At 43.8% G+C, this 23,765-nt stretch overlaps 1 protein-coding gene across 1 annotated transcript in view; it reads right to left on the reverse strand.

Annotated features, from left to right (window-relative positions):
- SLC4A5 (solute carrier family 4 member 5) overlaps positions 1–23,765 on the reverse strand; it is a 128,597-nt gene that overhangs the window by 29,061 nt on the left and 75,771 nt on the right. The window contains exons 13-20 of the mRNA XM_007952627.1: positions 23,390–23,523; positions 22,407–22,678; positions 16,210–16,268; positions 13,098–13,298; positions 5,417–5,530; positions 3,891–4,052; positions 2,820–2,998; positions 1,518–1,590 (exon numbers count right to left, since the gene is read on the reverse strand). Of these exons, the coding sequence (XP_007950818.1) occupies positions 1,518–1,590; positions 2,820–2,998; positions 3,891–4,052; positions 5,417–5,530; positions 13,098–13,298; positions 16,210–16,268; positions 22,407–22,678; positions 23,390–23,523 (1,194 nt within the window). The remainder of the gene's footprint in view (positions 1–1,517; positions 1,591–2,819; positions 2,999–3,890; positions 4,053–5,416; positions 5,531–13,097; positions 13,299–16,209; positions 16,269–22,406; positions 22,679–23,389; positions 23,524–23,765) is intronic.

Here is a 23,765-nt window from a genome sequence, read left to right on the forward strand (position 1 = left end):
TTTTTACTCAAAGGGGGAAAATATCTGCAAAAGGTTGGGATAAACTTAATTTAAGAGAGCAAAATCTTTTGTATCAAGGGACCAACAAGCTGTGGTGGTATAGTGGGTGAGACATTTGGCTGCTAACCAGAAAGTTAGCCATTCAAACCCACCAACTGCTCCATGGCAGAAAGATGAGGCAATCTACTTCTGTAAAGATTTACAGCCTTGGAAACCCAATGAGGGTCTCTATGAGTTGGAATTGACTCCATGCAGTGGGTTTTTTTTTTTTTTAATCAAGGGAGCACACAGTGTTTTGTTCTGTTATTATTGGTTACATGTTACCTTATTATACTTAAGGTTGCCATGAGCTTGAGCCAGCTGGATGGGAACTAACAACAAAAAGGAGAGGAATGCAAGATTGACAGGTGAGTGGCTGGGATGGAGAGACATGAGAACACTATCTTCCCAAAGAGAAAGAAATCATTCTGGGGAACTCGTGCTTTGATATTCCCCCATTTGATTTCATCTCTTCCAGCTGTCATAAAGGGACATGAGCAAGAGGAGCTTTAAACTGTGTAGAAAAAAGTTATTCATAAGCCCAAGACCTACAAGACTGAGGAGCAGTGCACAGGCCCCAAGAAAGAGCCAGGGAAGCCTCCCCCTGATGAAAGTTTACACAGCAAATTAGGTTCCCATTTAACAATGTGTATGCACATTCATATTGCTCAGGAACATTGGTTACGTTTTTCACAACGTATCAACATTCTCTTTCTGTTCTGACTATTGTGTTTTCATTAGTCTAGCTTCTGTGCTTCCTCTTACCTTCTTACCTTTGCTTTATGGTAAATATTGACCATTTGTTCTTATGTAAATGATTATATAAAGGAGCACAGTACTCATGGGTGATATTGTTTGTTTTATGAACCAATCTATTATTGGCTGGGGGGTGACCTCCAAGAGTGGGTTCATTTCCAAGTTTAAGGCATATCTCAGGGTGACAGTCTTGGGGGATCCTCTAGTCTCTACCAGTCTAATAAGTCTGGCCTCTTAGGAATTTGAAGTCTGTTCTACGTTTCTCTCCCATTCTATCTAAGATCATCTATTGTGTCCCTGGTCAGAATATTTACATTTTTGCTTTTTGATTGTGGTAAATATATAGGTAACAAAGCATTTGCCATTTCTACAATCTTTCCATGTACAGTTCAGTGGTATTAATTACATTCATCATGTTATTCAACCACCTTTTCCCTTTGCAAGTTTTAAACTTTGGAAAAAAGTGACCAAGCAGGCCTCCAGAGAACTATAAACCAGAAGCCAGTCTCAGCAAGGGACAGAACTTGGCAGAACTTTCTGAGGGAAGAGTGTCCTCCAGAAAGTGGACTCAGTGAAGGTTGCCTGGCAATAATAATAAAAAATGATGAAGTATTACAGATAATAATGACACTTTCCCCACCCTTGAGACATCAGCCCAATGCTTTCTTAGGCAGAGGGCCTGTGAGATGAATGATAGGTATAAATGGGGTATGGAGCCTCACCTTCAGGATGGGAGCCAGGAAGACGGAGATTCCTGTCAGGATAAAGACGATGATGCCGGTCACTCTCTGTTCCCTGGCAGAGAAAAGCACAAGGCCGGAGTGAACTGGGAGATGCTCAGTGACCATTCTAGTTCCTCCTGCCCCTCTGTGGGCCTCTGAAGGTTGAATCCAAGGTCTGGGCCTCAGGGGCTTCTGCACTGGGGTCTGCCTGGTTGCCCGACTCCAGGAGTATACCCCTGCCTGAGGGCAGGCCCAGCTGACCCGGACTTGGGAGGAGAGGGAACTGACCCAGATGAGGGCATTTTGTGGTCCTGTTGTAGGGCCATTCTCAAGAGGCTGTTTACTGTTGTAGCTAATAGCTGAGGTGCCAGACGGGACCTGGGTTGAATCCTGACTCTTCCACTTACTAGTTGTGTGGCCACAGTCAAGCCCTTAACCACCTGGAGCCCACTAGATTGGAGATAATGATGGCCTATCCTCATGGGCTTGTTATTGAGGATTAAATGTAATGTAAAGTGCTTATTATCTCTGTCCTTTGATAATAATAAGTTCTGCACTTTTGTGGGGTATGATGAATGAGGACTCAGGACAGGCAGATGTGGGGTGGAGAAGGAGGCCTGATTGGCTGACAGGACAAGCATTCAGGGACCAGGGGACAGGTATATGTTTTTCCTTTGGAGCTCAGAGCTCTGGGGTTGAATGCTCAGCCCTACTTGAAGCTCAAGGGTCTGAGAGGGGACACCGCCCTGGCCAGTCCTGAGCACTGTGGCCTGGCAGAGGAGCCTTACTCAGGCTGGGGTCCAGGTAGCTGAGGCCCTGGGAAGAAGCTCTTACAATAGCCACTTATGAGTGTCTGGTGTGTGCTTGTGGAGGCCCTACGAGGCAGAAGACAAACTTCTAACAGGTCAGGGACAAGACATGGGGCATAAGAGAAGCCAAGAGAAGGAACAGGAGTGGACCCCTCTGCTCCTGGGAAAGCTATCCCAGAGGAATGGAGATTGAGCAGGACCTGAACCCAAAGGAGGGCTCTGGGGGATTGTGGGGGTGAGGGTGTGAGGGTCTTGAGGAGGAGACAAAAGGACAGGTTACAGGTGCTCATATGTGTGCATGGGTGTGGGGAATATCTGCCTGGAATCTACTAAGAAGAAAGTGCCACTTAGAATTCCCTCAGGAAGATCACTCCTATCCAGGTGGTTCCTGGGCTGGACAGGGACCCTTTTTGCCCAAACACTTTGATGGAAAGCACAGCTGGTTTCCCCTCCCCCAACTTGACCACTCTCCATAATCCCCAGTCCCTCCTACCTCACCCCCAGGAACTGAGGCTGCTCCCCAGGGGCGCTGGTCTCTGTCTCCATCTTGAGGCTGTCGATGTGGGCGATGGAGATGACTGTGGCAGCCACGTACCAGGGGAGCCCCATGAAGGAGCACAGGGCCATGAGGATGCCCACCCAGAACAGGTCCAGATGGTAGCCGGCGGCCTTCTGCAGGGGGTGGCGCAAGGGGAGAAGCTGTCTAGGGAGCCTGTTCCTGACCATCAAGGGTGGAAGGGGTGAGGGACAGCAATCTCCAAGGAAGCCATTTTGTTGAACAGGTTTACAAGCTCCTTGTGGCCTTCTAGAGGGTACTCTGAGGAGCCTGAAATCCTGAGATGCTCTCTAGTGAGAAGTAAAGGGATGCACAGCCTTGCCAACCCCAGAAGTAGCTTCAGTTGCTACTTTGTCTGAAAGGATGAGAGAGGGAAGAGACACAGATGAGGGAGGAGAGGGATATTCAGGCTTGAAGAGACCCTGGATTTGGATTCTGGGGAGAAGAGCTCTCACCCAGTGGCCAGGTATTTCTGCAATTGCTGAATGAGGGACCTCAGCTGAACGAGCCTTAGACTCAGCCTACAGCAGGAGGGGGCTGGGGTCTGGACTGGGGCAGGGGAGGGAGTGACTTGAATCTTCTCAGACTCAGAGGCAGGGAGGGAGTTTGGGGGACCAGGAGGTCCAAGGATGTTCCTCTGTTCACTGTTCCGGTCAAAATCCCCCTGTCAGGATCTGCTCAGACTCCCAAGTTCACTGGAAGGAGGCACACAGGTGGAGGTGCAGAGGGTCATTATGGGAGAGGAAAGAGAGCTCTGTCTAGGTCCCCATCCTTGGCTCCTGTGGACCTCCCTGTCCTCAGGTCAAGTTGCCCTGACCTCATTGTCATTACCTGTATCTGAGGTCATATTTCCCCCAAGACACAGCAAGTGGGAACTCCAGTCTTCTGGTCTCATATTTTCCTTCACAAATGACCCCACATATTGAAACAAGCACCATCTCCCTCCTTCATTATTCTGACTTTGTGGGAAGAAAGAGGTTGCACCTCTGTCCTGAACACCAGCCTTACCCTCAGCTTGTTCTCCTTCCGGTTGACAATGACGGCCGTGATCTGCTGGTCCATGAAGATCAAGATGGTCACCAGCAGCGCAGGCAGGATACTAGCTGGGTACACCCACCACGGGTTCTTCCCAAAGGGGGCCACAAACCAGCCTCGGTCAGGCCGCGTGGGCTGAGCAGGAGCAAAGGAGAGAGGCCTGTCCTCTCCCCAACATCCCGTCAACTTCCCAGCCCAGGCCCACTCTCCTTGCCCTTCTTTCTCCCACCTGGTGTATTTCTCAACTGCAATCTTTTCCCTTAAAGAAATTAGGGACATGCAACTTGAGAGTAATGACACCAAGGAAGCAGGCAAACCTGGGATGGAGCATGAACACAGAAGGTGTTTGTAGAGCTAAAGAAATAGCTTGCTGCAGTGGCCCTGGGGTTAGTTGGAAAATGGGGAGGTGCAGAGTCAGTGTGGTGGGAGGGAGCATGCAGTCACTGATGGCAAAATAGCAAAATAGCAAAAAGCAGAAATGAGGCCTAACAATGAGGCCTAGCAAGGAAAACGAACTTTGATAGGCCTAGTTCCTGACCCTTCTGCCTCCCCTCTGAGTCACCTGTCTGTGGAGCATTACGGAACTGTCAGTAACATACCAAAGACTTTCATCAAATCAAACCTTGTATATTGAGAATAAGGGATATCTGTGCTGGAGCTGGGCTGAAGTTTATCTTTTATTTACAAGAAAAGGATACTTCAATTTTAAGGGTCTCTATGAGTTACATGAATTGTGTGAGACTTGCTTAGGAGAAGCCTGAAATAATATCTCCAAGGTCAAGACCACAAAGAACCTAGTTCTAGAACCTGGATCCCTACCCTAGTTTGCATGGTTAGTGCACCTTATGAAGGGGCAGGGCTTGAGCTTGGCAGCAAGCAAATGGCGCCAACCCTAGACTAATGGGTAATTTCCAAGGCAGTGGTTCTTAAACTTGAGCATGACCCCGAATCCCCTGCAGGGCTTGTTGAAATGAAGATTGTGGGCCAAACTCTCAGAGTTTCTGATTGCTTAGGTCTAGGTGGGGCCAATAATTTGCATATCTAAGAAATTCTCAGGTGATAAAGTGATACTAGTCTGGGAACCACACTTTGAGAACCACTGTCCTAAGGGATCAACAGATCCCAGTTGGCCCAGCCTTTAGACTGTTACTAGTCAGGCAATTGGAGACCTCCAACTGGAAATCAAAAGGCTTAAGCAGCACAGGAGGTGGATTCCAACAACTTCTTTTAGCTTCACAATAGGATTTCATCGTGAATGTGTCTGCACTCCACCATCTCAAGGTTTTAGGAAGTTCCTCACTGGAAGATGACACCACTGTGGATCTTCAAGGACTACTACTCCCAGGAAGGGCTATGAGGAGGAAGGTGTGGAGCACATACAGAGGACCACCAAGGCCTCTTGGCTGAGAGGAGAAGGAGGTTTGACCAGTGTCAGGGAAGGGACCTGCAGCTGGTGGGCAGGCAGGAGATAGTGCCCAGTGTTGGGGCAAGGCGCAAACCTTGATGACACTGGGCACGTGCAGCTTGGGGGTTTCCAGGCCGAAACAGGCATCTATTCCACAGAACAGCAGGATGGAGAAAATAATGGAAAAGTCGGCAACTAGGGCCCGGACCTGCAGAAAGGAGATAAGTAAGTGAGCAAAGCATCTGCTCAGCTCATGGCAGACTCAGTCCTAAGGCAGAGAGAGGAGCATGGTTAAGAGCTTGGACTCTAAAGTCAGTAGGCCTAGTCTCAAATCCTGTCTCTACTACTTACTGGATGTGTGATCTTGGGGAAGCCTTGTCATCTCTTTGAGCTCCAGTTTCCTCCTTTGTAAGATGAAGATGATAGTACATACCTCATAGGTATAAGTGAGTTATGACATATTTACAATACTTGGCATATAGTAGTCACAGTGAGACTCTGTTGGCATAGTGCCTAAGGCATTTGACTGCTAACCAGAAGGTTGGTGGTTCAAACCCACCAGCCACTTTGCAGAAGGAAGACTGGGCAATCTACTTCTATAAGGATTTACCATCTTGGAAACCCAAAAGTGGTCACTGTGAGTTGGAATTGACTCGATGGCAGTGAGTTTGGTTTTTTGGTTTAGTCACAGTGAGAGCTGTTACAGTGAAACCTGTGAGAGTCAGAACTCAATGGGACTGCTTTTTTTTCCTAGGTCCTGAAAGTTTTCTGCCTCTGACAGGGTGCAGTCTTCACACTTTTCTATCATTTGTTTTAGTGGAAAATTTTTGAGTTTTCCTTTTCTGGCAGGTTTACACCTCACACAGATTTCAGCTTTTGCAAGTTTTATGGTGTCCACTTGGCCACAGCAGCCATTGCTGAAGACGCTTAGTTTTCAGTATGGCAGACTGAACTGGGTCACCCACCAGGTATTATGAGGGCAAGGGGTGAACAGAAAGAAACCCTAGCTCCCAAAAATGTGTGACAGATTGTTGTACTCTCACCTGGGCTGGGAGGGTGGCCCTCAAGTTCTTCTGGGGACCAGACCTTCTATTGACTAATGGTCCTCTCCCCTAGCTCCTTTGTTTTCAGGAGGTCCGTCCTAGTCCAAGTTCTGGACCTTACCTCCCTTTCCTTTCTGAATCAGTGCCCTTTGAATGCCTTCAACACCAGTTAACCTCTAGAAGTCTCAGGACACAGGAGGGTCCCCTGATGTCCATCCTGCCACCCTTTTTGATATCTATCAGAGATAGCAATTTCTAGAGAAACTACTAGGGAAGTTAAGAAGGGCAAGGGCAGATGAGGGCACATTGAATTCTTCTCCTGGACTCCCTACTCCCCTTTAAAATTGTTATTAAAGCAATGTATATAGTTGATTTTTAAAATTCAATATTATAAAAATCCTTAAAGTGAAAAGCAAAGACCCCCACCCTTACCTCTCTTCATTCCAGTCCCACAATCTGAATACACTCACTTACGTCTGCCTGATTTTTAGTGTCTTGGTTGTTTCCTCTATGTCATGACATCACTCCATGCCATTAAACAGCATGTTGATACTTTTATATTTTGACAGGAAAGGAAGAAAAGATCAAACTCAATGTCAGAAGAGACTCTGAAACTTGCTCTTGAATGGAGAACAGCTAAAGCAAACAGAAGAAATGATGAAATAAAAGAGCTGAACAGAAGTTTTCAAAGGCAGCTCAAGAATACAAAATAATGTATTATAATAAAATGTGCAAAGACCTGGAATTAGAAAACTGAAAGGGAAGAACATGCTCAGCATTTCTGAAGCTGAAAGAACTAAAGAAAAAATTCAATCCTTGAGTTGCAATATTGAAGGATTCTATGGGCAAAATATTGAATGATGCAGGAAGCATCAAAAGAAGATGGAAGCAATACACAGTCACTGTACCAAAAAGAAATGGTCAACTTTCAACCATTTCAGGAGGTAACATATGATCAAGAATCAATGATGTTGAAAAAAGTCCAAACTGCATTGAAGTCATTGGCAAAAACATACCCACTAAAATGTTTCAACAAACAGATACAGTGGTGGAGGTGCTCACTTGTTTATGCCAAGAAATTTGGAAGACAGCTACCTGCCCAACTGACTGGAAGAGATCCATATTTTTGCTCATTCCAAAGAAAGATGATCCAAAAGAATGTGGAAATTATCAAACAATATCATTAATATCACATGCAAGTAAAATTTTGCTGAAAATAATTCAAAATGGTTGTAGCAGTATATTGAGAGAAATTCAAGGTGGATTCATAAGAGAATATGGAACAAGGAATAGCATTGCTGGTTTCAGATGGATCTTGGCTGAAAGTGAAGAATACCAGACAAATGTTTACCTGTTTTATTGACTATGCAAAGGTATTTGACTGTGTGGATCATAATAAATTATGGTGAACATTGTGAAAAATGGAAATTCAAAAACACTTAATTGTGGTCATGAGGAACCTGTACATAGACCAAGAGGCTGCTGTTCAAACAGAACAAGGGGATACTGCATGGTTTAAAATCAAGAAGGATGTACATCAGGGCTTTATCCTTTCACTATACCTAGTCAATTTGTATGCCTATTCAATCTGTGTCTGAGAAGCTGGACTTTATTAAGAATGTGGCATCAGGATTAGAGGAGGACTCATTAACAACCTGTGATATGCAAATGACACAACCTTGCTTGCTGAAAGTGAAGAGGACTTGAAGCACTTACCCATGAAGATCAAAGACTACAGCCTTCAGTATGGATTATACCTAAACAGAGAAAACAAAAATCCTCACAACTGGACCAATAAGCAACATCATGATAAATGGAGGAAAGACTGAAGTTGTCACAGGTTTTATTTTACTTGCATCCATAATCAACACCCATGGAAGGAGAAGTCAAGAAATCAGATGTTGTATTGCACTGGGCAAATCTGCTGTAAGGGACCTCTTAAAGCAAAGATGTCACTTTAAAGATTAAGGTGGGCCTAACCCAAGCCATGGTATTTTCAATCACCTCATGTGCATGTGAAAGCTGGACAATGAATAAGGAAGACTGAAGAAGAGTTGATGCCCTTGAATTGTGGTGTTGGCAAACAATACTGAAAATACCATGGGCTGCCAGAAGAACAAACAAAAAGAAGTGGAGCTGGAATGCTCCTTAGAAGTGAGAATGGCCAGACTTCGTCTCACCTACTTTGGTCATGTTGTCAGAAGGGTCCAGTCCCTGGGGAAGGATATCATGCTTGGTAAAGTGGAGGGTCAGTGAAAAAGGGGAAGGCCCTTAATGAGATGGATTGGTGCAGCGGTGTAATGATGGCCTCCCGCACAGCAAGGATTGTAAGGAGAATGCAGGACTGGCCAGTGTTTTGTTCTGTTGTACATAAGGTTGCTGTGAGTTGGAGACAACTCAACAGCATATAACAATAACAACAACATATACTTGATTTTTAAAACATAATATTATAAAAAGATTTACAGCAAAAAGCAATGTCCCCTACCTTACCGCTCCTCATCCCAGCCCCACCTTCCTGATACCCCATTTATGTCTGCTTGATTTGAAGTGTTTTGGTTGTTTGCACCATATCATTAAATAGTATTTTGATACTTCTATATTTTGATTTACTAATTAAGACACTATCTAGTTTAACTAAGGAGTTTGCTTACTTGTGCTATTCCTCCTGTTATTTCCTCATTCCCAGCCTTGCACATTTATTTTAAAAGTCCTCTATGGGTGTCCTTTATCCTTTCAAGTTATATGATTAGATGTATTTTTCTCTTTCCATTGACTTTTCCAGTAGCTGTCATTCTTGTAAGTCTAGGTGAGGATCCCTATAACTATCTTTCCTACTACATTGCTTCTCCCCATTCCACCTTCCACTTACGGCCTCTTCACTTTGATCTTTACATTGCTCAAGTGGAGAATACTCATACTCTGTTTCACAAACATATGCTTCTCGTGTTTTGTTTATAAGTTGATTCTAAAAATTGAGAACCAACAGCAGCTTTACATTATCATGATTCTGAATATTGGTCATGGCAGAACCAAGTAATGTATTATGTTTATATTTCCTTTTCTACAATATTTCTAACCATAGTATCCAGATCAAGAGTTAGTAAGTTAAACTATATGAAGTTGCTGTTGTGTATAGGTCAAAAACAATTAAATACAGGCACTTTTACCAATTCAATCTAGTGTAAAGGTGGAGACAGTAAACAGGTGTGAATTTCCTTCTATCTTGAGAAATAAAACATCACCTGCCCAGTGGATGCGTCCTCTCTCACCCATTCACATTCTTGTCCCTGCCCTGTAGAGAGAACCACTGGCTGAATTGGACCTTATTATGCCCATGAATATCTTTATACTTTTACTAAATACGTTCATTGTTGTGTGCCATCGAGTCAGTTCCAACTCACAGTGATCCAATAGGACAGAGTAGAACAACCCCATAGGGTTTCCCAGGCTGTAATCTTTATGGGAAAGGGAGACCTAGTGGCTCAGTGGTTAAGTACTTGGCTTCAGCTGAAAGCTTGAAAGGTTGGTAGTTTGAACCCACTAGCCATTTTATGGGAGAAAGATGTGGCAGTCTTCTGCCCATAAAAATTACAGCCTTGGGAAAACTATGAGACAGTTCTATTCTGTCATATAGGGTCTCTGTGAGTCAGAATTGACTTGATGGCAAGGGGTAACAGAAATCTTTACAGGAGCAGGTCACCACATCTTTTCTCCTGTGGAGCCACTGATGAGTTTGAACTGTTGACCTTTCAGTTAGTGGAGTGCTTAACTATTGCAGGGCTCCTTAAATATGTATATCTCCCTAAACACTATATAGCATTACTTTGCATGTTTTTTCTTTTTACAAAGATGGCATTATATTATTTGTAATCTTCTGCCATGTGCTTAATTTTGCTCAGCATGTTTGTGATCATTTTCTTTGTGGAGACAGGAGGTATAGTCTATGTACATTCATTGTTGTTTAATGTGAATATGATCATTTTTTCTATATGTATTTACTCATCCTCCTATTGGTAGATAACTTTAGGTTGTTTTTCACATTTTTCCTCTTAGAATCAATGTTACTGTGAACTTTCTTGTATATGTGTGAGGATTTCCCTGGGGTGATTACCTGAGAGTAGAAGTGGAGGGTTGAAGAGCATATCCATCTCCAGCTTTTAAAAGTTTGCCAATCACTCTCTAGATTGGATGTACCTATTTACACTCTCTGGGTGCTGTGGACAATTAAGGTGCTCAGCTGCAAACTGAAAGGTTGGAGGTTCCAGTCCACTCAGAGGAAACTTGGAAAAAAGGCCTGGAGGTCTACTTCAGAAAAATAACACCCATGGGTGTGAAATGATGTGGCCCCATTCTCTGCAACACTGAAGTCCAGGAGGCAAGAAAAATTTTAAAATAGTTTGAGGGAAAAAATTGGTGGCACAAGAACTTCACACTAAATGAATTCTTTTTCCTCTTGTATAACAGATAGTCATTCTCAGATGTAGCCAATGCTCTATTTCTATATAAAAGGAGATTTAGGGTTATAACTTGTTGGACGTGGGGAGGCTGAGAGAGAACTTGTTTTGAGGATGCATTTGTGTTGCAAGATGCTACTGTTTACTTAATTATCACAAAGCTTCCTAAAGAACCTTTTATTTAGTCCTTACAAAATATTGGTGTGGTAGTTAAGGTTGTGTGTCAACTTGGCTGGGCCTGGTTTTGAGCGACTGGGCAGCTGGCTGTAGTTATTCCCCAAGAAAAGACTGGTATTTAACTCCATGGTGCAATCTACTGGAGCAGCTGAGTAGCTGCTTTAGGGATGTGGGCTGCTTCCAGTATATAAGAAGCAACTTTGAGGAAGGTCTCCAGCTGATGGCACACTTGAACCTTGAACATAGCTAAGTTGCTGTTCAGCAGCCGCTATGCTCTGCCAATCTTGGGACTTCTAATGGACTTGAATCAATGGCCTGCCATGTGGTTTGGTAACTTTGGGACTGTGCCTTTTCACTTGTTGACCTTGGGTTTGTCAGCCTAAGCAGCCAGTAGCTGCCTGAGTGGGGAAAGCCTCCAGCTTCACTGGGTTGGAAGCAAGAGGCAGAGCTGAAGCCCAAGGTCAAGGGGCTTTCACCCAGTTCCTAGAGCCTGGCACTTTGAATGAGGACTTCTAGCTTCTAAAACTGTGAGAGAATAAACTCTTGTTTGTGAAAGCATCCCTTTTGTGGTATAATTCCTGTCAGAGTGGCACTAGGTAACCAAAACAATTGGGAAAAATCAATTCTTCATATCAAGGATTTTTACCATCATCATCATTATTACTGCTCTACTAGTAGTGATAAGTTTTTTGAGATGGCTTTAGGAGAGTGCTGATAGGTTTATGGTGGGAAAGAGTAGCTAAAATTCTTCCAAGTGCCTCTCCTATTGACACAGCCATTTCTCAAAATAGCAAGTGCTTCTTTGGTTAATAAACTTGTTTTTCCAGCCAACAACTGTTAGAAGAGGAGATAAAAAGTTAGCAGTTCACATTTAAAATGGCATTTAAAAAATAAAATACTTAGGAATAAATCTAACAAAAGATATGCAAGACCTCAAAACCCTAACCTAAAACATAAAGGAGAGAAAAAAGATTTAAATAAATAGAGAGGCATACCATGTTTGTGCATTGGAAGACTCAAAATTTGAAAGATGTCAATTCTCCCCAAGTTGACATATAGAATTAATATAATCCTACCAAAATTCCAACAATTTTTGGGTTTGGTGAAATTTCAGATAATTCTAAAATTCATGTAGAAATTGAAAGGGCTAAGAATAGCCAAGACACTCTTGAAAAAGTGAAATAAAAGGAGAATTTGTTCTCTGAGATGTTTAAGCTTATTATAAGTTATAGAAAGAAAAACAGTGTGATATTGATATGAGGACAGACAAGTAAAGAAATAACTTTTGATATAATTTTGATATATTTGACTACAGTAAAACTACAATTTCTGTTCATCAAAAGATACCAGTAAGAAAGTGAAACAGAATAAAGATCCTAGAAACAGACTTTCACATACATGGATACTTATATGGCAAAGGAAGCACTTAAAAAAAATTAAGTGCTGGACAAATTTGCTGTTCATGGGGAGAAACAGAAAAGAAGAAGAAGAAGAAGCATAATCCTTACTTCACACTGTACACCAAAATAAATTCTAATGTGTCATAGGTCTGACATGAAAGTAAAAACAAGGAAGCTTTTAGAAGATATCTTATATTTGACTACAACAAAACTAACAATTTCTGTTAATCAAAAAATACCAGTAAGAAAGTAGAAAGTTCAGTCACAGGGCAGGAGAAGATATTTAAAACACATAAGACCACAAAAGTGTTTTATCCAGAATATATAAAGAATACTGAAAATCAGAAAGAAAATAAATAGACAACTCAAGAGAAAATGTCTAAGATTTAAGCAGGCCCTTCTAAGAAGAAAGTCAAATGGCCATATGGCTGATAAATACATGATAAAGTTTGCAACCTCATTTGTCACTGGAGAAATGAGAAAATACAAGAAGATACTACTGATACAGAAAGGCTAAAGACAAAAGTTTGACAATACCAAGTGTTGTGAAGGGGACTTGAACTCAGTTCCCTCTGACTCTAAACTCTGTGTTCTTTCTGCAGCAAACAGGACCTTGGAAAACCTCCATGGGCCAGTGCCAATGTGGTGTTCATCCCATCAGAGGACCAGAATCTTTCCTAACTGCTGTGTGAACTTACCTTGGTAGGGAAATAGCGGCTGAATTTGAACTTCTTCAGGGTGAGGGTCATGGAGTATGTCCCGAAGAAAAGAATGAAGGACATGAGTGCAAGGTCTGGGATGAACTGGCAGGAATTCCCAAGCAGGTGCCCACCATAACTCAGACACTCCTTCTTGCTCAGCAGGGACCAGTCTAGCCCTGTGAGGTTAATGGGGTTGTACTTGGAGACCAAGCACAAGAGAGAAAGGGTTAGTGCCTTCCTGGTGTGTCAGCTGTGTCCAAACCCCATCTCCCCCCCCCCCACACACATATCTGCAGTTCCCAAGCAGCCCCCATTCCCTTCATTGCCCTCTGAGATACCCTAGCCCTTCTGTTCCTCAGCAATTTAGTGATCTTCCTGAGGACAGGCTGATATGTTTCTTCATTGTGTTCTAGGACGCACTGCTTTGCTAGCAAGGAGAAAAGTATAAAGGAAATGCCCTCTCCCTCAGAGGCCTGGCTCCAAGCATAATCAACCACAGGAGGTCTGGGCTTCTCCTGCCCAGAGCATCGCCCACTTTTTCTGCCCTGCCCTCCCCTTCTTTCACATACTGGGGCTCACACTCTCCCAGGTCACTTCACTAGTTTCCCCTTGTCGCCCAGATGCCTAAAATCCAGGGGCTACGGAATGCAAAATGTGCCCTTGTGGTGCAATTGTTAAGGGCTCGGTCACTAAGCACAAGGTCCACAGTTTGAACCCACCACTTACTCTGTGGGAGAAAAGACCTGGAGATCCACTCCCATAAAGATTACAGCCTAGATCCTATTCCTAGGGATATATCCTAGAGTCCTAAAAGTAGTGACAGGAGCACACATATGTACATCTATGTTCATTGCAGCTTTATTCACAATACAGAAAGAAAGAAAGAAAAGGAAGGAAGGAAGAAAGAACTGAAGGTCCCATCAGGAGATGAATGGATAAGCAAAATGCGGTACATATATAAAACAGAATACTATACAACCATAAGAACAATGATGAGTTCACAAAACATTATAACATGGATGGACTTCGAAGGCATAATGCTAAGTGAAATAAGTCAATCACATAAGAATAAATACTATATGATCCCTCTTTTATAAAAAGACAAGAATAACCATACTTAAAGAGAGCGATGTTCAGTGGTGGTTACCAGGGAGAGGAGGAGAGGGAAGGGAAAATGTGCTGTAGATCATAAGTACTTGTTATTTTGGGTGATGGGAAAAGTGGCACCAAATATGAGTGTAGCGAGCACAGCATGACCTGAGAGGTGCTCATGAGAAAAGGATACCTGTAACAAAGAATTTGACATAGAAGAAGACAACAAATACAACAAAGAATAGAAAGGAGTTTAGGATCACTTAAGGATGGGTATAAGCATATACATATACAGGTAGGTATAGGTGTACACATAGGTAAAAACAGATAAAAGTATCTATATGTACATGTAAATACAGATATGTATTAACATGCATATATTAAATGAATACACATATATTCACTGAAGACACAATTCCAGATACTCCTTAGATATAACCAAACACCTTCCAGGATCGATATTATGGGTTTGAAGGCTTAGGACCATAATCTTCTGGGACAACTCAGTCAATTGGCATAATATACCATAAAAAGTTCATGTTCTGCATCCTAGTGAAGTGAGTAGTGCCTGAAGTCTTAAAAGCTTGTGAGAAGCCATCTAAGATACAAATATTGATCTCTACTCATCAGGAACAAATGAGTAAGAAGGTAATCAAAATCACAGAGGCAAGTCTACAAGGCTGATAGCTTACATGAGCCACAGCTTCAATTACCCTGAGACCAAAATAACCAAATAACTAGATGGTGCCCAGCTGCCACCACTGACTGATCTGAGTCAGGGCACAATAGATGATTCTGGTTAGAATGGGAAAAAATGCAAAATAAAACTCAAATTTTATAATGACCAGAGTACCTGAGAGCAGAACACTCCCTGAGACTATCACCCTGAGACACTCTTTAAACCTTGAACCAAAATTATCTCCTGAGATTGCCCTTTAACAGAAAAGCAGAGTGACACACAAAATAAAGGCTATTACCCATTAGATCAGTACCAAAAAACAACCAAATGCACTGCTATCAAGTCAGATCCAACTCATAGCGACCCCTCTTTGGGTTTCCAAGGCAGTATCACTACGGAAGTAGATTGCCCAACCTTCCTTCCGAGGAGTGGCTGGTGGGTTTGAACCGCCAGCCTTCTGGTTAGCAGTCAGATGCCCTAAGCACTGCGCCACCAGAGCTCCTATTAGATCAGTGCTCTACTCAGAAAACACCTGTATGTGTCCAAAAGGTCAACATTTAATCCAAAGCAAAGATGAGAAGATAAGGGGGCAGAGAAACTAAAGTACTGGCAATGGAACAACCGGAACACAATGAGAATGTTGATTCAATGTGAAAAAATGTAACTAATGTCATTGATCAATTTGTGTGGAAATTGTCAAAGAGAAATCTAACTTGCTATGTAAACTTTCACCAGTAACACAACAAAATATTATTAGGGGAGAGATTATAGCCTAGGAAAGTCTATGGGTCAGTTCTACTCTGTTATACAGGGTGCTATGAGTCAGAATTGACTCAACAGCACACAACAACAACAAATTACACACACACACACATATATACACACATATAATATTTTTGAGGAGCTCTGGTGGTGTAGTGCCTAAAGTATTGACTGCCAACTGGAAGGCTGGTAGTTCAAACCCACCAGCCACTCCTCAGAAGAAAGGTTGGGCAATCTACTTCCATAGTGATACCACCTCAGAAACCCAAGAAGGGGTTGTTACGAGTTGGGTCCGACTAGATGGCACATAACAACAACAACATAATATTTTTGGATTCTATTAAATATGGGTTTAACAGAATGAGGCACTGTGCTAAGAGGCATATACCTAAAAAGAAAGTATACTTTCAAAGCTTCACATGCCATCACAAGGAGCAGCTTGGGTTGAGAAGTAGCCCTGTGTAGGACCTCTGGGAGGTTGGATTGCCATAAGTTAACCTCAGTTTCTCAAATCTTTCCTTGCTCCCCCCATAAACAAAAGTACTCAAAGCTCTGACATTAGGAAAAATTACTTACCAGAGAAGCATTGGTGTTTGGTGCTGGTGGGGCTGAAGCATTGAACACGGTTGTATTCACTGTGGATGAACACACATGACATGGGAATGGTGATCAGCAGCTGGGTAAGAGCCTGGGCAACAGCACCCACCGAGCACCCACCCTTTTCCCATCTCCCTCCAGGAGTGAAGTCAAGGATTGGCTTTAATTGTAAGGGTATCCCAACACTCTTTTTACTTTGCCCAGAGTGTCAATGAGGCCAGAGAGAGGTGGGAAGGAGCCCGGGCTAAGCCAGGGTAAGACAGTTCCTACTTGACACTGAGGGCTGGTTTTAAAAATTAAATTCAGTGCTAAGACAAGGCCTACAACAAATTGGTGAATAGTGTACCTTTGGAATGTGTATCGTCCAGTGGACCCATTTCTGTGCTATTAGACTTAAAAACATTTTCAAAGAATTTACTCTATGCCACACACTATCCCAAATCCTTATACACATTATCTTGTGAGGTCCCTAAATCCCTATGAAGTATCCCCATTGACAGATGAGGTAACTGAGACCTAGAAAGGTCAATTAATTTGTCCATTTGCCCAAGGTCACACATCTTGTACTTGGTGGTGCCATGATTCCATCCCAGGCAGGCTGGCCCCAGAGCCCATCACCTGCCCTCTTCACCGTGCTGCTCTGCCAACACTTCATTTCTCTCCTTTTTTTGTCCACATACACTTTTTTTTCTAAAGCATTTTATTGTGGTTTAGGTGAAAGTTTACAAAACAACTGAATTTCCCACTCAACAATTTATATCAAGATTGTTTTGTGACATTGGTTGTAATCTCCTCAAAGTGTCAGCTCTCCCCCTACTTCTATCCTGGGTTCCCCATTTCCATTTGCCCAGTTTTCCTGCCCCTCATATATCTTTTTTTTAAGGTTACCTGGGCCTGTAAGAAGTATTGGCTTTGATGTTATCTTCCCTAATCTTCCCCTTTAGGAGCTCTGGTAGCGTAGTGCCTGAGGCACTTGACTGCTAACCAGAAGGCTGGTGGTTCAAACCCACCAGCCTCTCCTCAGAAGGAAGGTTGGGCAATCTACTTCCGTAGTGATACTGCCTTGGCAACCCAAGGAGGGGTCGCTATGAGTTGGGTCCAACTTGATGGCACATAACAACAACAACAACAATCTTCCCCTTGAATGCAAGCTGAGGGAAATCATACTGGCCCTGAGGGAGAATCTAGAACTCAAAGGTTCTGCTCTCAGCTGTTCACCCTGCACTGTCCCTAACTATAACTGCAACATATGAGTGTTCCTTTTAGGCACCATGAGAAGATTTGAGAAGAACCTAATTTCCCTCCTCTTGTTTCCATGTGCCACCTTCCATGCCTCTTGGCTTGCCTCATTTGTTCCCATTCTGACTCCATGGGGAAGCTCATAATCCATAGGGCAGCTCACTAGGGGATATGTTGTTGTTGTTGTTGTTGTTGTTATGTGCCGTCGAGTTGGACCCGACTCATAGCGACCCCTCCTTGGGTTGCCGAGGCAGTATCACTACGGAAGTAGATTGCCCAACCTACCTTCCAAGGAGTGGCTGGTGGGTTTGAACTGCCACCTTCTGGTTAGCAGTCAAGTGCCTTAGGCACTGTGCTACCAGAGCTCCCACTAGGGGATATTGTGACTCATTAAAAAGGCAGACTTAGAGGGCTGCCAGGAGCCCTCTCTTGCTCCTGTGTAGCATAGCTGCAAGAGAAAGGCCAGGGCACCCTCGCCTTCCTCCTCCAAGTGAAAGCCGACTGAGCAGTTCTACTGCAGCAGGTTTGGGTGAAGTTTGTTCTCCAAACTAGATTTGCTGGTAATAAGTCTGAAATGCATCGCAAGCTCCATTTGGTTTCTGCTGGCTGTCCACAGTTGGCTAGGAACAGAGAAAGAAGAGATTTTTTTTCTTCTTCTTTGTTTGTTTGTTGTTTTGTCACTACAGAAATTTTAGAAGAGATTATTCTTGAGACTTCCTCCAGCTTCCAACAAGGTGCCCACAAGGGTGGAGGCACCCACAGGTACCCTCCCTCTATGCTGCTGACTCCCAGGGCAACTGAGAATGGCCAAGAAATTCAGTCTTGACCCAAAGCAGAATATTCCTAGAAGCTCTGCAAATCCATAGATTTGTTACAATTGTCTGAAGAAAGTTTTGTCGCAGAGTCAGTTCTGATTCAGAGTGACCCTATGAGAATAAAACACTGCTTGGTCCTGTGTCAGCCTCACAATCATTGCTATGTTTGGCCCATTGTTGCAGCCAGTGTCCATCCATCTCCCTGAGGGTCTTTCTCTTTCGACCCTCTACTTTACCAAACATGATGTCCTTCTTCAGGGGCTGGTCCCTCCTGATAACCTGTCCAAAGTACATGAGACAAAATCTCACCATCCTTTCTTCTAAGGAGCATTCTGGCTGTACTTTTTCTAAGCAGATTTGTTTGTACTTCCGCAGTCCATGATATATATATTCAGTATTCTTTGTCAACACCATAATTCAAAGGCATCAATTCTTCTTTGGTCTTCTTTATTCATCATCCAGCTTTCACAAGCATATGAGGCAACTGAAAATACCATGGCTTGGGTCAAATGCCTCTTAGTCCTGAGGACTAAAGGACATCTTTGCTTTTTAACACTTTAAAGGGGTCTTTTGCAGCAGATTTGTCTAATGCAGTAACTAGTTTGATTTCTTGACTGCTGCTTCCATGGGCATTGACTGTGAAAGCTTTACTTGTTAGAAATCAAGGACATCTACTGCCTTTCCTCACTCCATGACCAAGAGAACAGGATGAACAATGAACGAAGGGGACAGAAAAGTTTGGCAAGAGGGCTGGTTCAGGGCTGCCCACACAAATGCTAGAGGACTTTCAGCTAGAGCTTGAGCCTGGGGAGTTCAGATCTTTTTCAGAGTTAGACATTCTTTTGATGTCTTTGGCTTAGACTTACACATTCTTTCATGTTGGAAACTTTGCGTGGTTTACCTAAAAAGCCACTTTAAGATGAAGATGGAAGAAATACAACATGGAAAATTCCAGAAAGGATCTAAGTCTAAAATATTTCAAAATTTTTCTGTTTACAAAGTGGTACTCACTTGGGATTGAAAGCAGCCAAATCAGTGTGCAGCAACAACAAACAGAATACAAATCAGTTATAATGGAAACAAAATTAAAACAATAGAGTGCCCAGTAAAAAATGTACCAGGATAATGTAAGATGTTACTAATAGGGAAAACTGTGCGTATGAAGGGGAGGGTATGGAAACTCTACTAGCTGCTCAATATTTCTATAAACCTAAAATTGCCTTAAAACTAAGGTCTGTTAGATTCAAGAGAGACAGAGAGTGAGAGAGAGCCCCCAAAGAAGTTTATATGAGGAGGGAGAAGGAGTGATACTGTGCCTAGGTTTTGCAGACTAGGTTTTGCACTAAAACTAGGAATATGGAACAATTAGTAAGTAGGTGGCCCATGGCCTGGGAAAGAAATGCCCCTCAGTTACATCCCCACTCTCAAATTACCTAAATACCAGGGACTTTCCTCTCCATATTTTCCTGATCAAAACTAACTTGTCCTGTTTTCAGTTCCTTTACTCTCTTTTTGGAAACTGAAAATCTAATCTTACTAGGGTTAGTGGCTATTCCCTTGGGTGGTACAAATGGTTAACATGCTAGGCTGCTAGCCAAAAGGTTGCAGGTTCTAGTCCACTCAGAGGCATCTTGGAAAAAAGGCCTGGTGACCTACTTCCAAAAAATAAGCTGTGAAAACCCAATGAAGCATGTTCTACTCTGACATACATGCGATCACTATGGGTTGAAATCAACTCAGCAACAACTTTTTTTTTTAGTAATTAATAGCTCACTCGAGCAGTGATTCTCAAATTTGAGCAAGTATCAGAATCATCTGAAGGGTTGTTAAGACACTGTTAGCTGGATCCCGCCCCAGAGTTTCTGATTTGGTAGTCCTGAGGTGGGGAAGAGGAGAATTTACGTTCCTAACAAATTCTCAGATGGTGCTGAAGCTGCTAGTCTGGAGATCACACTTTGAGAACCACAGCAACAACGTGATGCAAAAGAATGAGGCAACATCAGGCATCTGGTCAAGGCCAGAGGGGACACTCTTTGGAATCAGGTGGCCTTTATCAGGCCCTTATATGCTCTTACACCACCTGTTCGTAGGGCCCCCTTGGGCTTGGATTACTCCTTGGACAGATGATTCTCAGAATGGCCAAAGCCACACATCTGACCCCATAATTCAAACTATTTCTAAAAGAGTCCAAGGATGTGTACTTCTAAGTCACATGCATGGGAATATTTGTGTTCAATGTGGTAGATAAGGTTCAGAGGGTGCAAACAGCAAACAAGAGTGCCTTCCTGGGGATCAACCCCATCTGCTCTGGGGACAGAATGAAAAGGGCCTGCAGGCAGGTAGGATTTTCCCTGATGCTGTGGGAAAGCAAGATGTCCTGGTTCAGGACAAAGGAGAGCTTCACCTGTCATTGGATATCAATGGAATAACTCCAAATTGATTGTAGAAAAAATTAAGTCTAGACTTCTTTACGAAATCAGTGCAGTGACAGAGGGAGAGGGGATATGCTCAGACTGAAATTTCTGGGGGGCAGGACATCTTTATCTTCCACAAGGCCTAGTTTAAAGTAGGGAGCACAGCAACTGTGCAGGAAATACTTTTGATTGCTTTATGATTGATGTTTTATTACTAGTATGTTTCAAGGGGCTGAAAACCCCAGTATCTACTTATTTCCTCAAACCTAACCTGAGTATAGGAGCTTTGGTGGTGTAGTGCCTAAGGCATTTGACTGCTAACCAGAAGGCTGGTGGTTCAAACCCACTAGCCATTCCTCAGAAGGAAGGCTGGGCAATCTACTTCCATAGTGATACCACCTCAGAAACCCAAGGAGGTTGGCTATGAATCAGATCTGACTTGATGGCAGTGAGGTTTTTTTTTTTTTTTTTTTTTTTTAATCTGGGTATAGATTTGGAAACTTCATAAGAGTCCCAGGAGATGAGCAGGGCCAGCATAGGCATCCTTTTTTTTTTTTTTATATCAAGGGAAACCAAAGTTTTGTGTGACCCTGGATGGTCTCTGGACCTAGTTGGCTCTCTGTAGGCCCAGCTTTTTGGTTCTTAGATGGAGCTCTGGCCTCTGCTCCATAGACATCCTGGGCACTCTGCTATAGGCAATTAGGGGCATATGACTGTGAAGGAGGTCAGAGGTTCAGACTCTGCAAGAAGCTCCTATTTTATGCCCTAAGTTTACAGATGGTAGGTTGTTCCCTCCCCCTCAGATAATAACTCCTCAGAAATGGCATTGGGTATTACCAGATTGACCAGCTGGTTGATTAAAGCTCCCACCAGTGCTAGAATGTTTTTTTATAACATCTTTGGCAGATGGACATCCAGCTAGTGTTCAAGGAACTCACTACCACTTAAGGGGGCCAAGACCTCCCGTGGGGCAGCTCCCACCACTATAAATTCTTCCCTAAGTTCAGTCAGCATCTGGCTCCCTGGAGTTTCTGCTCCTTGGTCCTCATTCTGCATCCTGTAGTTACCCAGGGTGAATCTGGCCCTTGTGTGACACAACCATCCTTTTCTCATAGCTCTCATATCCCCAAAAGGCTGAATAACCCCAGGTTCTCCAGACCTTCCTCAAATGACATGGTTGCCAAGCCCTGCACCCTGGCCAGCCCCCTCCTGGATGTGTTCCTGTTATTTGGATGCTCCCTTCTCTGGCATGGTCTGATCTGGGTGATAAAGCAAGAGCTGGCAAGGATGTGTCAGGAAGCACTCACAGTGTCATACACTCATGGAGCTGGGAGGGACTTTAAGCACCAGTAGGTCTACCTCTGTCCTGGAGCAGGAACCCCTGGGCAGCATTCCTGACAGAAGTAGCCTCCACATCATCTCTCCCACACTGAGGCAGAGCATGCTCCCTCTTCCTCCTGAGCTATTCCTGCTTCCTTCTGATTATACCCTGGGGGCTGGCATTGTGACCCTTGTTAGAGCTACTCTTCCATTGGCCTCCTTCCAAAAACTGGATTTCTTTGCTCCCTTGAGACAGTACACTGAAAAACTTGGCTTGAATAGCTTTGGCTTAGTTGAACAGTCCCTCCCAAGCAGATCCACTCTGTGCATTTGGGTAGAGAGTGGGTGGGAGGGTAGGGGCCCAAGGATGCCTGGGGTTACCGGTCACCTGTATCGGGGGCGACACACTCGCATTTGTAGGTGGTGATGGAGTCAGGCTTGAAGTCCATGTTGATAGGATAATACTTGAAGGCACCAATCATCTTTTTGATGGCATCGTAGATGAAGATGAAGCTGATGAGGGTGGAGAAACCTTCCTCGGTGAAGCGGGTGATATACTTGATGATGAAGCTGGCATCTGTGGCCACCAGGATAAGGCACTGGATGGCTGAATGCAGGCCAATCCAGAGACGGAACTCCATGTAGTCCAGGCCATTGCCTCTGGAAGGCAGAAGAAGGGTGAGCAGTCTCCAGTCTAGGGCTCTTGGCTGCTCTGGGCTCCCCAGACCCACCCAGAGTGGCTCATCTGCCCCTCCTGTGGACATCCTTCTAAGAACTATGAAGGGACTGGGGACATGGAGAATTCCCAGGTGAGGTTGTCTGGTCTTTGAGAATTCTGGGGAAGGACCTCATGGGGGAGGTGGGGAGGTGGTAACAACCCTTAGTCCTCAGGCATTTGGTAATAAATATCCAAATGAAGGAAAAACTGATAATTTCAGAATACAACATTGGAGAGGGCTTAGAAAAGATCTAGTCTAAACCTTCAGGTTATATATGGAACAACTGTGTGTAGAGAGGTGTCATGATGTGTCGTCATGGTATAGCTTTTTGATCTCCAGCTTAAGGTCTTTCACTATATCACCCTGACTCTCAAGTCATAATTGCTTACAAGCAGAGTGGTTTGGATTTCCTCCTCTTTTTGCCTGGATTTCACCCTATGCTAACATATCCTTAGATGGTTCAAAGGGACATAGGTGGAGGGAGTTAGGAGGCAACAATGTGGCCTACCTACAGTTCTTCCCATAGCTAAAGATGGCTTTTTAGCACCTTATCCCCACTTTGGGGCTAGTCCCCTGCCCAGACTTTGTCATACTGCTCTTGGCTCATTCTCAAGTGTCAGGGCAAATACCAGGGGCTCCAAGGAGCACCTACTTGCTGAAGTCGAAGAGAAGCTTCTCAAAGATGAGGATGGGCCCCGTGCTGCTGAGGATGATGAGAGGCTGGCCCGAGAAGAGGCAGAACAAGGAGCCGGCCATGGCAGTACCCAGGAAGCTCTCCATCACTCCCTGTAGGTACAGTGAGCTGTGAGGCTTGAGTGGAGGTAGGGGAAGGGGCCTCACAGAGTCCAGCTATTTCCCAAGGGCCCAAGGCCACAATGGTCATCCTTTGTTCTGAGGCTCTTGTGTCTTCCATCTCTGGCCAAATGCTCCCCAAATTCTGCTCCTCATTTCCTAGTCCACAATCCTTCCCCTCCTGCCATTGCCAGTGTCCTCTCTCTAATTCCATTTGGATAAAGGTTCTATGTGAC

Source organism: Orycteropus afer, unplaced genomic scaffold, assembly GCF_000298275.1.
Source record: "Orycteropus afer afer isolate SDZICR_OR568_19922 unplaced genomic scaffold, OryAfe1.0 scaffold00354, whole genome shotgun sequence".
In the NCBI taxonomy this organism is placed as follows: domain Eukaryota; kingdom Metazoa; phylum Chordata; class Mammalia; order Tubulidentata; family Orycteropodidae; genus Orycteropus; species Orycteropus afer.